The 15692-nt window shown below is 38.1% G+C and overlaps 1 protein-coding gene across 1 annotated transcript in view; it reads right to left on the bottom strand.

The window, feature by feature from the left end:
- The window catches only part of C1H7orf50 (chromosome 1 C7orf50 homolog), a 372322-nt gene that overhangs the window by 13239 nt on the left and 343391 nt on the right, over positions 1-15692 (bottom strand). The window contains exon 5 of the mRNA XM_044660082.1: positions 359-440. Coding sequence (XP_044516017.1) covers positions 359-440 — 82 coding nt within the window. The remainder of the gene's footprint in view (positions 1-358; positions 441-15692) is intronic.

Here is a 15692-nt window from a genome sequence, read left to right as displayed (position 1 = left end):
CTTCCTTCCTTCCTTCCTTCCTTCCTTCCTTCCTTCCTTCCTTCCTTCCTTCCTTCCTTCCTTCCTTCCTTCCTTCCTTCTTCTCTTTCTTTCTTCTTTTTTTAAAAAAGCGTACCTTCTGTTTTAGAATCAATACTGTGTATTGGTTCGGAGGCAGAAGAGTGGTAAGCGGTAGGCAATGGCAGTTAAGTGACTTGCTCTGTGTCACATAGCTAGGAAGTGTCTGAGGCCAGATTTGAACCCAGGGCCTCCTATCTCCAGGCCTGGCTCTAAATCCATAGAACCACCCAGCTGCCCTCAATGAAGTCTTTTCAGAGAGCTACAAGAGCTAACCTGGGAGCCCAGTTTTGATACAAACCTTATTGCTGTCATACATGTGAAGCAGGAGCCAGGTTTGCCTTGTCTTCTGAAACTTCCATTCCTCACGGTTATTGGCCCAGCTGGGGGGGAAAAATGACAAAAGAGAGTAGGTATGGATTTACTATGCACAAGAGGTAGGTTTACAAAGGATGGGAGGCAGTGTCAAGCTGTTCCAGGAGGGAAGAGTTTGGTATTGTACTTCCTGAGAGACAGAGCCCCTTTTATCTTGGGAAATTCCCTAGGATAATGTTTTTGCTTGGTTTCTCCCCATCTAACTCTAAACAGGACAAAACAGTTCTTTGTGTAAGGTCCAAAAAACAAACAGGGACTAAGAAATACCTGGGTGCCACACACACTAAAATGATCGAAGTTGGCCTTTTGTGGTAAAGCAGCAGCTTGGGACAGTGGCTGGAAAGCTGACCTTGGAGTTAAGAAGTCCTGGTTAAAGTCCCATCTTTGAAACACTGGCTGGGTGATTCTGGACAAGTCACTTAATCTTTCTGTATCCCCAGGCAATTCTCTAAGACTCTAAATTGTAGGAAAAGTACCTAACCTGCACTGGTAGAGGGACTTTCCTCATCAGGGCTAGTCCCAGCTGCCAATGAACTGCAACAAAGGTGGATTCTTGAACCAAAAGTAAATTTGGTAAGGAATGATAAAAGTGAAGAATTCAGAAAAACATGGGAAGACTTGTATAAATTGAAGTTGAGTGAATTAAGCAGAACCAGAAGAATAATATATGAGATGACTATAATTCAGTGAAAACACTGAAAATAAGCCATACTCTGAGAAAGGGTAATGACTGATCTTGATTCTGGAGAATCAATAACTAAATATGGCTTCCCACTTTCCAGAGAGGTGTGGAACATGGGAGTTAGAAGGTGTTTGCTCTGTGTGTGTGTGTGTGTGTGTGTGTGTGTGTGTGTGTGTGTCTGTCTGTCTGTCTGTCTGTCTGTCTGTCATACTTAATTTTACTATGTTTTGCTTTATTGTACTTTACAAATATGGATTTTTTTTGTTTTTTAATAAATTGAAGGTTTGTGGTAACCTTGTGTCCAGTAAGTCTATCAGCACCATTTTCCCAGCAGTATGTGCTCACACTGTGTCTCTGTTTCACATTTTGGTAATTCTTGCAATATTTCAAACATTTTAATTATTATTATATCTGTTATGATCTGTGATCAGTGATCTTTGATGTTACTTTTGTGACTGTTTTAGGGTGGCACAAATTACACTCATATAACAATATGACAAACTTACTTAATAAATACGTGTGTTCTGACTTCTCTACCAAACAGTCATCCCCCCTCCCCCTCTTTTTGGGCTTCCCTATTCCCTGAGACTTAACAATATTGGAGAACATTACATAAACTTAGTTGATAAAGCAGTGGCAGGGTTTGAGAGGATTGAGTTCAATTTTGAAAGAAATTCTATGTGGTCAAAATGCGATCAAACAGCAAATGTTTAATTGCTGTCTTATTTTTCTAAATTGCCACAGCCACTCCAGTTTTCAACAACCACCATTCTCATCAGTCAATAGCCATTAATATCAAGGCAAGACCTTCCACCAGTTCCACCAGATTGTGACTTGCTGAAGTCTCGGATGACAGTTAGCATGTTTTAGCAATAAAATATTTTAAAATTATAGTACATACATTTTTAGACATAATATTACCACACACTGAATAGACTACCACATAATGTAAACACAATTTTTATATGCAATGGGAAACCAAAAAATATGAGTGACTTGCTTTATTGTGATACTTGCTTTATTGCAGTGGTCTAGAATTGAACCCACAATATCTCTGAGGTATCCCTATTTAGTTTTTAGCAGAGCAAAGTAAGTATGTATATGTATATATGTATGTGTATATATAGAAACTTCTAAAACATTTTTGAAAAATGATTTTGTATACATTAAATTGAAAAGTTTTTATATAAATAAAACCAATGTAACCAAGATTGGAAGGAAAGTAAAAAGTTAGGAAAAAATCTTATAGACAGTTTCTCAGATAGAGGTCTCATCTAAATAGAGAACTTTGGCAAATACATAAGAATATGAGCCATTTTCCAAATGATAAATGGTCAAAAGATATGAACATTTTTTGGATAAAGAAATCAAAGCTATAATAACTATATTAAAAATGCTCTAAATCATTATTGATTATAGAAATGCAAATCAAAATAACTCTAAGATATCATCTCACACCTATCAGATAAAAGAGCAAAATGATGCATGTTGGTGGGGATGTGGAAAATTAGGGGTATTAATACATTGTTGGTGGAACTGAACTGATCCAACCATTTTGTAGAGTAATCTGGAATTATACTCAAAGAGTTCTAAAACTATATATATACCTTTCATTCAGTAAATCCACTATTAGGTTTATTTCTAAGGTGATCAAGGAAAAAGGAAAAGAAAATGTATGTTCTAAAATACTTATAGCAGCTCTTTTTGTGGTAGCAAAGAACTGAAGAAACTGAAGGGAAGCCCATCACCTGGGCTGAATAAGTTGAGGTATATGATTGGGATGGAATACTACTGTGCCATAAGAAATGACTAATAAGATGATCACAAAAAAACCTGCAAAGACTTCTATGAAGTGAGGTAAAGTGAAGTGAGCAGAAGCAGAAGAATGTTGTACACAGTAATAACAATAACGTAAGATGATCATCTTATCAATGAGGCCATGAGCCAGAATAACTTCAAGGGACTCATGACAAAAAAGGCTTTCTATGGGCACAGAAGGAAGGGATGGAGTCTGAATGTAGATTGAAGCAGACCATTCTTTACTTTATTTCCTCCATGGATTTTTCTTTAGAGTGAGCAATATGTGGCTTGTTTCACAACATGATAAACAAGAAACATATAATGTATGATAATATATATGACCTATATCATACTATCTGCCTTCTTGGAGAGGGTAAAGAAAAAGAATGAAACATAGATTTTTGGACATAGCTAATGTGAGAATTTGTTTTTCTTGGATAAGTATATTTGTTATAATTAATTATATACTTATAACAATCATATGTATTGTGTTATTGCTGTTATGCATATAAAAATAAAATAAATTGGAAAAATTGATAGTGTGACCAAGACTGTTTATTACTATACAGATCTCTCTCTCTCTCTCTCTCTCTCTCTCTCTCTCTCTCTCTCTCTCTCTCTCTCTCCTTTCTCTCTCTCAACTTTTTAAAACTGTTTTTTATTGTTACAAGGAAGTGTTCACTGTTGGGCAAGAGGAGGGAGAAGGGTATATAGGATATATCTGGAACTCACTTTGATATAAACACAAAATCATTAAATTAAGCTTTTAAAAATGACACCCTGGATCCTAGTTCTGGTTCTGCTACTAATTCCATAAGAATTAGTCTCCTTATTTAAAAAATAAGGATAGTAGTCTCTGCCCAGCCTTTTTCATGAGGTTATTATAAGATTTCATGAGTACTAATAAAAGCCTGATGTCCAAAATACACAGGGAATTAACACAAATATCTCACCAGAGAGGCAATGTGGATACAGAGATAGAGAATGGGTAGAAAAAGGCAGAGTGGATAAAGAGCTGATTTCAGAGTCTGAAAAGTCTGGGCTCAAGTACTAGTAATTGTGTATATTTACATGGAGTGCATTTGTGTGTGTATATGGGGAGGGGGGTTTGTGTGACCTTGGACAAATCACTTTTATCTTTCAATGTCCCAGGCTATTCTCTTAAGACAAAATGGTAGAGCAGGTGCCTATTTACATCAGTATGTTGCTGTTCAATTGTGCCTGACTCTTCATGACCCCATTTGGGGTTTTCTTGGCAAAGAATCTAGAGTGATTTGCTATTTCCTTCTCCAGCTCATTTTATAGATGAGGAAACTGAGGCAAACAGGTTGAAATGACTTGCCCAGGGTCACACAGCTAGTAGGTATCTAAGGCAGGATTTGAACTCAGAGAGATGAGTCTCTCTGTCTCCAGGCTCAGCCCTGAACCACCTAGTTGCTCCCTATAATAGTATGATCTTCACCATTAGCTTCCTAATCAATGAAGTCAGTTTCATCTCCACCCCCAAAATTATATGTATACATATATGTATGTATATGTATATGCATATATTTGGAGGAGAGAGGATAAGTGTATGTGTATGTATGTATGTATGTATGTATGTATGTATGTATGTATGTGTATATATATATAAATAAAACCAAGAGCCATTCCCTAATAGAAAAGTAGTCAAAGATCATGAATAATTTTCAAAGGAATTCTAAATTCTACATGACCACACGAAGACACATTCCAAATCACTAAGGGAGAAATACATCTGAAATCAACTTTAAAGTTTCACTTCCTTATGTGCAAATTGGCAAAGATTTTCAAAAGATGAGAACTGTCGATACTTAGGAAACCAGATACAGTAATACAATGCTGGTGGCTCTCTGAAATAGCCCAACTATTCTGTAGTTCAATTTAGAATGATTCAAGAAAAGTGACTAAAATCCCTCTTTGATTCGGTGATCCCAGTTCTAGGCATGTACCCCATGGAAGTGAAAGACGGAAACAAAGGCTTAATTAGATGCTGAAGTATTCCCAGCAGAATTCTTCATTGTCACAAAGAACTAAAAGAAGTTGCCCCTCATTGGGGAATTATCGAAAAAAACAAAATAAAACTAGAGTATAGGAATACAATGGAATATTATTATTATGTGGTTAAGAAATGACAAATACTAGACATTCAGAGAAACTTGGAAAGATTTATATGGACTGAAAGATTAAAGTAAGCAGAACCAAGAGAATCATATACAGAATGACTAACAATGTAAGTGAAAAGATGGTCAAAAGGAAGCAGCACTCTGAGTAATTGCAAAACCTATTAAGGTTCCAGAGAACAGATAATTAACTTCTCTCTCATGGCTGAAATGTGAGGGGCAGAATATTGTGTGCCCTTGCAGACAAGTTGGAAGCATCAGATGTTTTGCTTAATTGCCTTTTTTTCCCCCTGTAAGGAAGGTGCAATCTGGTGAGGAGTAGGTAGTAATGACGAAGATGCAAAGACAAGTGGTATCAAAAACACTTTAGAAAAAGGATAAAATGGGGAAAGAATGGATGCATTTTTATAATTCTATAATTATAGTTCTGCAAAGAACTAAGCAAATACAAGGCATTATAAGAGTGCAGAATCTCTAAGTATTCTGGACTTTGTGGTTTACTCTATTTGTAAAGTGCTGAGTAAAATTAAGACATCAGATCACAGAATTTATACAATTGATTTCCTCCTTCACAGATGATGAAGGCCACACTCCTCTTAGTAAGTTAAATATTTTCAAATCAAGTTAACAATTTTTTGAAAAAAAATTTTATAACTTATTGTTGCGGCTGTTTATTTTTAAATTAAATGCTAGGAATTAAATGGAGGAAGTTGTTTTTAAATTACTTTCATTTCCAAATATCTCCCTCTGCCCTCTTCTACACAGCAAGCCATCTCCTATAATAAAGATGAAAAAGAAATAGAGAAAAGGCAGTTCAGTAAAATTAGCTGAGTTGATCATGCCCAATGGCAAATGCAATATTCCATACTTGTAGCCTCTGAACCCTGCATATTTTCAACTTTTTTCTAGGCTGAACCTGGTCATTATAATTACACAGTATTTAGTGTTGGGGGGTGGAGGGGTTAGTGGTGTTCCTTCTATTTACATTAGTATAGTTACTGTGTATATTCTTTTCCTGCCTAGCTTTGCTTCCTTACCCACCCGTTAACATAACTTCCTAATCTGGGCCAGAGTCTGAGTCTGAGCCTAGGTCAGAGGCTGCACTAGCCAGGTACAGGGTTCCCACTACCAGTTGGTTTACACCTGAAAAGTCTGCTGGACGAGATCAACTAAGATCTCCAAGCTGGCCTATCATAATGGTGTGGTGATTGTGACATGTCCTACTGTTAGAACCACTGTATTATTGTTGACACCTTGGGCTGGTTTTTGGACGGATGGGGGAAAAAAAAAACCATTGAAAAATTTCTGGCAGCTAGAAGGGAGAAGGTGAGACACATGGCTGGTGAGAAGACTCAAACTATTTTAGAGGCTGAGGCTGAACCATAATCCACTTCTCCTTCTATGGGGAAAGCAGCTTGGATCCTGTAGATGCCACAAGAAAAGACTCAACCTAATCAGATGAAATATTGACTTTTTCCCTTTTTATCTTTGTGTCGGAAAAGAGTCTTGGCTTTAAGTTGCCTTTCTTTTTGCTGGGAAACCAAAATGAATCATCTTCATTCTTCATCAATATGAATTCTTCATATTTGCATTTTTTATAGTGTAGCAATATCCATACATTCACATATCACAATTCATTTAGCCATTTCCCAATCATTGAACACGTTATCTGTTTCTAGTTCTTTACTGCCACAAAAAAAATGTTGCTATAAATATTTTGAGGGTGTATAGAATCTTTCTTTTAGTCTTTGCCTAATGAATACATCTCTAGCAGTTGGACTTTTTTTTATCAAAGGATATGAATATTTTAGTCCATTTTTAGCAAAGTTACAAATTGTTTTCCAGATTGGCCAGACCAATTCATAGCTTCAGAAAAATAGCATGTCTGCCTTCTGGCAGCCCCTCAGTAATGTGCAAGGTCCTTGGCTGGGCATTGGGGATAGAAAGACAAAAACAAGACCCTTCATGCCCTTAAGAAGCCTACATTCTACTGGAAGAAAAATAACCTATTTACAGATAATCCAGTCTCTGAGGCTTACCTGTTATGTGACCTTGAGCAAATCACTTAACTCCCTGGGCCACAAGTGTCTTCCTCTGAAAATAAGGGTGTTGGACTAACTGACATATTAAGTCTTATCAAGTTCTAATTTATGACCCTATGATCCTGAGAGAGAGAGAGAGAGAGAGAGAGAGAGAGAGAGAGAGAGAGAGAGAGAGAGAGAGAGAGAAAGATTAATAACAACAGAGAAATAGTGGACGAAGTGAGTGAATAGTTCCAAGTATAGGTGAGGAAAGAATGTTTTTCAGGCTTGGAGGGAGCTGAAAGATGAAGTGCTAAATTCAGGGAATTGCTGATGGCTGGAATGTAGGGTTTGTGAAAGGGAGTGATGTAAGATAAATATGGAAGGGCAGTATTGAGATGATGAGAGCTCTAAGTACTGCTGGGTGAAGAAGACTATATTTTCATTATGAAGGCAATAGTAAGATATTGAAGATTTTTGGTAGAAAAGTAACATGGTTAGACCTATACCTTGGGATTGTCTCTAGGCAATGGTGAAAAATTGGGGCAGAACCAGCCACACTCTCATTCAGTCCCCCTTGTGATCAAATATGCTTCCTATTGGCAATTCAGCTCCCCAGAGCTAAGAGTATCAGCTATGGGCAATGGAACACAACAAACAGTAAAGAGGAATATTTCACATTTGTAGAGCATGTTCATAAAGAACACATGCTCCCTCCCATGCCTTATCTCTTGATTTTTGATCTGCTTATGATTTTGTTGGTATAGGGAATTGCTACAGGTCACTTTTTTTTAAGTTTTGAATTTAAACTCTCTCTGTCCTCCCTCCCCAAACTTTTCATTGAGAAGGCAAACAATTTGATATAGGTTTTATTCATATATGTATATAGTCATGCAAAACACAGTTCCACTTTAGTCAGGCTATGAAAGAAAACACAAACCAAATCAAACCAAACCAGGAAAAATAAAGTTTAAAAAAAAAAAAAAAAGAAGAAACTTGGATTTCTGTTTAGGCTCCTTCAGTTCTTTCTCTGGAAGTAGATAGCATTTTTCATCACAAGTCCTTCAAAATTATCTTGGATTAGTGTGTTGCTGAGAATACTAAGTCATCTCCAATTGGTCATCATACCATATTGCCATAATTATTGTGAGAATAGAGGCAAGGGATGGAATTCTTGGAGGTGGGGGGGAAGGGGGCCACAGAATCTTGGAGGAGGAGACCGAACGACAGTTAGAAGAGCAGAGAGACTTCTGGGAAGGATTTGCCTAAGAAGGGATCTTCAGGAGGAAGAGCTTGGTGAGGGGAGATGGAGAGATGGGCTCTGAGCAACCTGAAAGCATCCTTGAGAGTTTCCTGACCTAACTGAGAAGATCTGCTACCTTTGTTCACTGTCATCTTGGTATTTGGGGTTTCTGGACTTCATCTGGGAGCAGATCCTGAACCCCCACTTTCCTTGAACCTTGCCTTAGAGACCCTTATCAAATATAGACAAACTGATCAGAGATATCAAGCATAGTTTTATGTGTCCCCAAGCCAAACCACCCATTATTCAGAGTAGGTATTCCAAAGTGGTCAAGCAAAAGTTCATGCGTATCCAGGAGAAACAGAAAGATCAATCCACTATATTTTTGACTCGTATGCATTCCCTGAGGCCTCAGCAAAAAACCTTCTAGCAAAAAAGAAGAATGAGAGGAGCAAAAAAGAGTAAATCCTTTATTTTAGCTTTGAGGATTTCCAATCTCAGCAGTCAAGGGGGAACTGGCAGCAGGCTTTCTCTGGGAAGGCTCAGTGGAAACCTCCTACAGAAAGTCCAAGATTACAGAGAGGAAAGTCTGCTAGTCATGAGAGTGCAACACATAATAGGAAAGAAAACATTCAGATCATGAAGACCCCCAAAAGACTCTAAATCAAAGTTACAACTTAAAAGAAAGTCATTCAGTGACACCCTGGGCCAAGCCAGGCAAATGAGTTCAAAGCATTAAAACAAATATTAAAACTTGGACTAAAACCATCTGTGCTGGTATGCTGGCATGGGTCATTAACCAAATGTGTAATTTTTCAACCAAAGTTGGGAATCGGATATAAAAATAAAAGCCAAAGGAAAGAAACCAGATTCATCAGATCCCACTAAACAAACTCTAAATCAGCTGAAGCTCCAGAGATAGGTTTCTTATAAAAAGAACGGTGCCGAGGAGGATTATTTTACTCACTATTATCATTTGGCAGCATGATTTGCAAGCTAGATGCTCTGTGCTCAGCTTGCTAGTAAATACAACTTGGCATCTGGAGAACACAGAAAACGAACAAAAACTGGGGAAAGGAGGAGAACCAATTAATCAACATACATTTAATTGCTTACTATATGTTAGATATTGTGGAAACAAAGACAAAAATGAAAAATTTTGGGGAAATAGCACGTACACATGAGTATTTAAAAAAAAAAACCTCTTACTTCTGTGTTAGAACTGATATTAATTATCATTTCCAAGGCAGAAAAGTGATAAGGGCTAGGCAATGGGGGTTAAGTGATTTGTCCAGGGTTACCCAGCTAGGAAGTGTCTGAGGCCAGATTTGAATGCAGAACCTCCCATCTCCAGGCCTGGCTCTCAATCCACTGAGCCACCTAGTTGCCCCTCCATTCCCCCCTCCTACCCCCAACTATGAAGTATCTCAGGCCAGAGTTAAACCCAAGACCTACCATCTTTAGGCTTGGCTCTCTATACACTGAGCCACCTAACTGGCCCCCAAAATATAAGTATTTAAAGTAGACAGGAAGGAGAAACTAGTTCAGTGGATAGAGAGCCAGGGTTGGAATTAGGAGGACCTGGGCTCAAATGTGGCCTCAGACATTTCCTAGCTTTGTGATCCTGGGCAAATCACTTAACCCCCATTGCCTAACCCTTGAGACTCTTCTTTCTTAGAATTGATATTGAGATAGATAATAAGGGAGAAAGAAAGGAAGGAAAGAGAAGGAAGGAAGGAAGGAAGGAAGGAAGCAAGGAAGCAAGGAAGGAAGGAAGAACATACAAAGTAAGTACTAGGTAACCGGGAGAGGAGGTAAGACACTAGTAGAGGCCTCATGGTAGCAGGAGATGCTTGAAATGAGGTTTGAGGGAAACTAGGGATTCTATGAAATGGAGGTAAGGAGAAGGCATATTCCAGGAATAAGGGCTTGAGGTGATGCAAAGGTACACAGATAGAAGAAGTATGAAGTGTGAGAAGTATCAGGAAGGACAATTGGCCTGGATCACAGAATGCAGGTGGTGTGGAATGAAGTCAGAAAGTTAGGTTGGGGCCAGGTTTTGAAGGGCTTTAAATGCCAATCAGGAGTCTATATTTGATTCTAGAAGTAAAAGGGAGTCAGTGGAGCTCACAGAGCAGCAAAGTGATGGTCAGAACCGTGTTTTAGGAAAATCACTTTGACAGCTGTGTAGGCTGCAATGAGGAGAAGGACTTGAGGCAGAGAGATGACTAAGAAGGCTATTGCAATAATCTAGGCAAGAGGCAATGAAGGCCAGAATGAGGGTGGTGCTCGTGTGAATAGAGATAAGGGTATAAATACAAGAGCTGTTTCGAAAAGTCTCATATTTGTGCCAATGGAGCTCATCAGCACAGCACTGTCCTTGGAGGCTGAGAGAGATGTCTTGGCTACAATGAGGCTGACAAAGACAAAGGTCAGGCAACAGGCTGACTCAGAAACGAATACTTTAGGAAGATGCCAATAAAATCCTCCAAGTTTTTAAAAATCACACAGAATTGCATGAGGCTGTAGACAAATAAATATGATTGTCTGTTACCCTGAGTGCACTCAGACACATTTTTCCCCTTTTCTTTGAATAATATCTTGCTTATTTTGCAAGATGTCAGAATGTTAAAAAAATATGCATGATTAAGAAGAGTACTGAATGTGTGTGAACTGGTGGTGGTAAGGAAAATCTCTTGGGTTAGTAAGTTTAGGGAAGGGATGATAAGCATCTGGGTTTTAACCTTTCACCATAAGATTTTGGCTGGTGTTAGCATTATCGTTATTATCTCATCTTCATCTTCTTCATGGTGTTCAGAAAGAAATGGCCTCAGGGCAAATTACTATTCTACTTTTATTCATTTACACTTAATGTTCTATGGACATATGCAGACAAAATAATTGCTTTTTGTGGTTTAATAAAAGTATTAGGATTTAAATGTGTAAGCTCATCCTGTGTAGGTTCACGGAAAGAAATATATATTGGTACAACTCCAGTAGCAGACAGGATGATGGAGATTATACATACTTCCTCATGATCCTGAAAGAGTTGGATTTTTTCTGTGAAGTAGCTATATTTTGAGAGCTTTTTGTTCCACATTGTTTGAAAGTATTTAGTAGGGTAACATTTAGAGTTGAAAATATTTTTAAGTTTTTATGGATCAGTGTTATATCTGAATGATTGTAGTTGTCGCCCAGTTTAGTCTTGGCAATGTTCTAGTCATAGTAGTACTTACTGGTTGAGTTGTCAAGGAGAGTTTTAAGGTCTGTATTTGTAGCAAGGGGATTTGTCATATGTCAGTCCATGAAAGAGTGAGCTTCTAAAATATAATTGTGGACGCTGAGCCATTAGTAGTAATTAGTAGTAATTTAGTTGTTATTTTTTTAAATCTGGATCTATGCTTTAGTCAAACACAAGGTTACCATATTTTACTAGTATTTGTTGTATGTTTGTCCTGTTCCATCGATCTACCTTCCTTTTTCTTAGTACCAGATAGTTTTGATAATTACTGCTTTATAATACAGTTTAAAATCTGGTACTGCTAGACTACCTTCCTTTATATTTTTGTCATTAATTCTTTTGATATTCTTGATGTTTTGTTCTTCCAAATGGATTTTGCCATCTAATTCATGGCATTACTAACACTTTGTTAGTAATAAATAAAAATTATGATGACATAAGTTTTTATATCATAATGTTTTGCTAAAATTATTGACAGTTTCAACTTATTTTTGTTGAATCTCTAGGATTTACCATATATATTATCATATATCTGAAAAAGAGATCATTTTATTACCTCTTTGCACATTCTGATTCTTTCAATTTCATTTTCTTCTCTTATTGTTATTGTTAGCATTTTTAATACTGTATTAAATAATATTGGTGATAATAGGCATCCATGTTTCACTCCAGATTTTATTGAGAAGGTTTTTAGCTTATCTCCATTACAGATAACACTTGCTGATAGTTTTTGATAGATGCTTCAAACCATTTTAAGAAAAAAATTCATATATATACTTGGTGCTAAACTTTTGTAAATACAATTATGTATTACACAATTTCTTCCATTTTCTTTTATAATCTGCATTGATCATTAAGTCTGGTTTCTCAAGGGTAACCTTCCTGTAATTTCTAGTGGTGATCACTTGGTCCTGCCTGAATAGAGATCATAGACTCTCAGTCATTTGTTTGATTTTTGGGGTGGAGTGTGTCAATACTTGGCTGAATGCATTAGGATGTTGTTCTGAGATCTTAGCCACTTCACAGGCTTCATTTGGAGGCGAAGCACTTTTGACAAATATGATGAGCCTTTACTATTGCTCAGCGGAGTGACATTTTTGTTTGTTCTCAAAGTATTCTTGTAAATTTCAGCCTTGTTTATTGTATGCCTTGAGAAAGTCTATCCATCTTCTTCCTTTTTGGGGTGAGGAAACGTTAATCTTTCTATAGCTACCTTGGGATGTGTTTACATATGTGTGTGCATATACACACAGGCACACATGTGTATGTTTGATATAAAACACAACACAACACATACATATAGCAAATATATTAATGCACATATGTAGGCATACACCCAGAAAAGGTGGTATAACATAATTTATATCCACATGCACGTATACTTATAATGCACATGTCTATGTAGATAGAATATATATAAACACATATTACAAACACATCTATAATACACAAATATCATACATACTCAGAGTAGATGGAATGTAGTACATAGTAGGAAGGCTGCTATGATAATGAACCACATGCCCGGGAAAGCCTTCTGTAGAAGATGAGACTTAAACTGAGTCCTGAAGGAAGCCAGGGAAGATGAGAAGTAGAAGGAAAGATGTGGAGCATTTCAGAAGAGAGTGAGAGAGGAGGGAGTGGAGACACTGGCTGGAGATGGCTTCCTCCTCCAGTGGAACTGAGAAAGGAAGGGAAGACATAGGATGATAGTGGGGTGATCAGATCAAATTCAGATTTTTTTTTTAAGGATGGAGGAGAGGAGACACGATCTCATTTGTAGGCAGCAGGGAATGAGCTGCTTAGTATAGGGAGACCAAAGATGAGAGAGGGGAAAGGAATAACAAAGGGGACAATCTGCTGGAGAAGACAGGAGGGGCTGAGGTCAAGAGTGCATGACAGAGGGGTAGCTGGGTAGCATAGTGGATAGAGCACCAAGCTGGGAGTTGGGAGGACCTACATTCAAATCTGGTCTCGGACTCTTCTTAGCTGGGTGACCCTGGGTAAGTCATTTAACCCTAATTTCCTAGCCCTTGCCATTCTTCTGTCTTAGAATTGATACTAAGACAGAAGACAAGGATTTAAAAAAAAAAAGAGTATGTGACAGGTTTGCCTTGGCAAGAATCCACCCACCTCTTTAATAGCAGAGTTGAGGGGAAAATTTCTGAATGTTTTAAGATGAACTGAAGCAGGAGAAATGCATTCTCTATTTTTTGTGAAGTATGAGGAGAGGTCCTCAGCAGGTCATTCAGGTCATTCAGATCATGAGAGACCTGAAGAAAGACAGGAACAGCCACTGTGGAGAGTAGGATAGTGAAATAATGATAAAAGAGAAGAAAGCTTTCTTTACTTCCATATGGGCCCAGCTGAGATGATAGGACGCAAATTGTAATAGCCCTCTCAGTACTGTTTTGTGATTTCCTCTCTGTTCATTAAGGCCTGAATAGAGGTGAAGGAGGCAGATGGTAGGAGTGATCTAAGACTGGGAGAAAAAGGGATCAGTAATAGGACTAGAGGGCAAAAGACTTCAGAGATAAGAGAAAGTAGAGGATTGTATAGATGAAGAACAAGGTTAGAAGTCAGAGGGGTTAGGAAAAGACAGAACAATAAAAGATTATGATCAGATAAAGTAATTTCTGAGTTAATGACCAGAAAATGGAATACTTGCAACTGATGTCAAAATCAGGAGTATATTTTCACTAAGAAGCTAAAGTCAAGGGAAGAGAGCAGACTGAGAAAAAAGAGAGCTAAAGTAGCTGAAGGAGCATCAGTATGCGGAAGTATCTGTGTTGAAGTTCCATAGTATTAGGAGAGCAGTTGGTATGAGAAGCCAGGTGCTGAACTCACTGAGGAAAAAAATGAGATTGCTGGGGGCCGGGGGGGTGGTGGTGGTGGTGGTGGTGGTGGTGGTCAATAGGTAATGGCCATCAGGATTTAGACTGAGGTGGTGCGAACCTTAAAGGAGAAGAGGTTGCTGAGTGGTGATGGCAATGGGGATCCCATAAGGAGGCTTGACTTCCTTGCTTAGACTCGTAAATCGGGGGACATGATGGAAAGGACGTAACTAATCTACCATCAAGCACTTGAGATGTGTTGGGGTTTTTTTCCTTTTCAGAGATGAATATGTGCTGAGCTGTCCACAATCTCTGGATCTGTCCTTCTAGTGTCCTGGACTTGGCCAACCTCTCCCTGAGCCTAAAAATGCACTTCCTCCACTTCTGCTGGTTAAAATTCTACCCACTCTTCATGACTCAGATTCAAATGACACATCATCCATTAAACTTTGCCTCATTCTGAGTTGGAAATGATCTTTCTTATCTCTCTGTTTTTTCTTACACATTTATGTTTCAAGTTGTTTTATAATAATCTATTTATGGATCATACTCTCCTCTCCCTAGACTATCAGCACCCTGAGGGCAAGGACTATATTTTAGTTAACATTTTTACCTCCCTCAAGGCTTAGCTCTGCAGAGTAGTTTGGATATTTATCTAATTTAAATAATGTTCCACAGCTCCCACGGCTATTTAGTGCTTCCTTCTGGTGTCACCGCCTTTATTCAATAATCACAAGTCAATTAAGGACCAGCCATTACTCCTTTCACCATAGAAGAAGGGTAAACTCCTATTCTGTACAGTTGGTTAGCTCTGGCATAAGAAAATACTTTAATTTCTCCAGTTTGTTGGTTTTTTTTGTTTTGTTGTTTTGGAGGAGGAGGAGGAGTGGTGGAAGGGGCTGGCTCTGTGATTTCACTGATAGGGAACTTCCTCTATCTCAACGAAAATGAACAAAATGAATGAATGAAATGAAAATTTCCTCTATTAATAAAAATTAGCACCTTCTCTGTATTAAAGAGCTGCTTGGCCTACTGAAAAGGTTAGTGATTTTGTACAGGGTCCCATCACTAGTGAAAGCCAGGGGTGGGACTTGAGCTTGATTCTTGTCCACTCTGAGGCTAGTTCGCTATCTCCCAAGCCACACTGCTTCTGAGCACAGTACAATGATAATAAAGGCCTCTTTCCTTGAGTATTTTGATAGAAGATGTGAATTGGATCGCTGTGGTACCCAGAGGTATGTGATAAGACTCCAGGAGCTGCTGACTGATCCACAAAACATTTATCTAGAAGCAATGCA

Source organism: Gracilinanus agilis, chromosome 1, assembly GCF_016433145.1.
Source record: "Gracilinanus agilis isolate LMUSP501 chromosome 1, AgileGrace, whole genome shotgun sequence".
In the NCBI taxonomy this organism is placed as follows: domain Eukaryota; kingdom Metazoa; phylum Chordata; class Mammalia; order Didelphimorphia; family Didelphidae; genus Gracilinanus; species Gracilinanus agilis.
The sequence above is the reverse complement of the archived record's forward strand: the minus strand, read 5'-3'. Positions and strand labels throughout refer to the sequence as shown.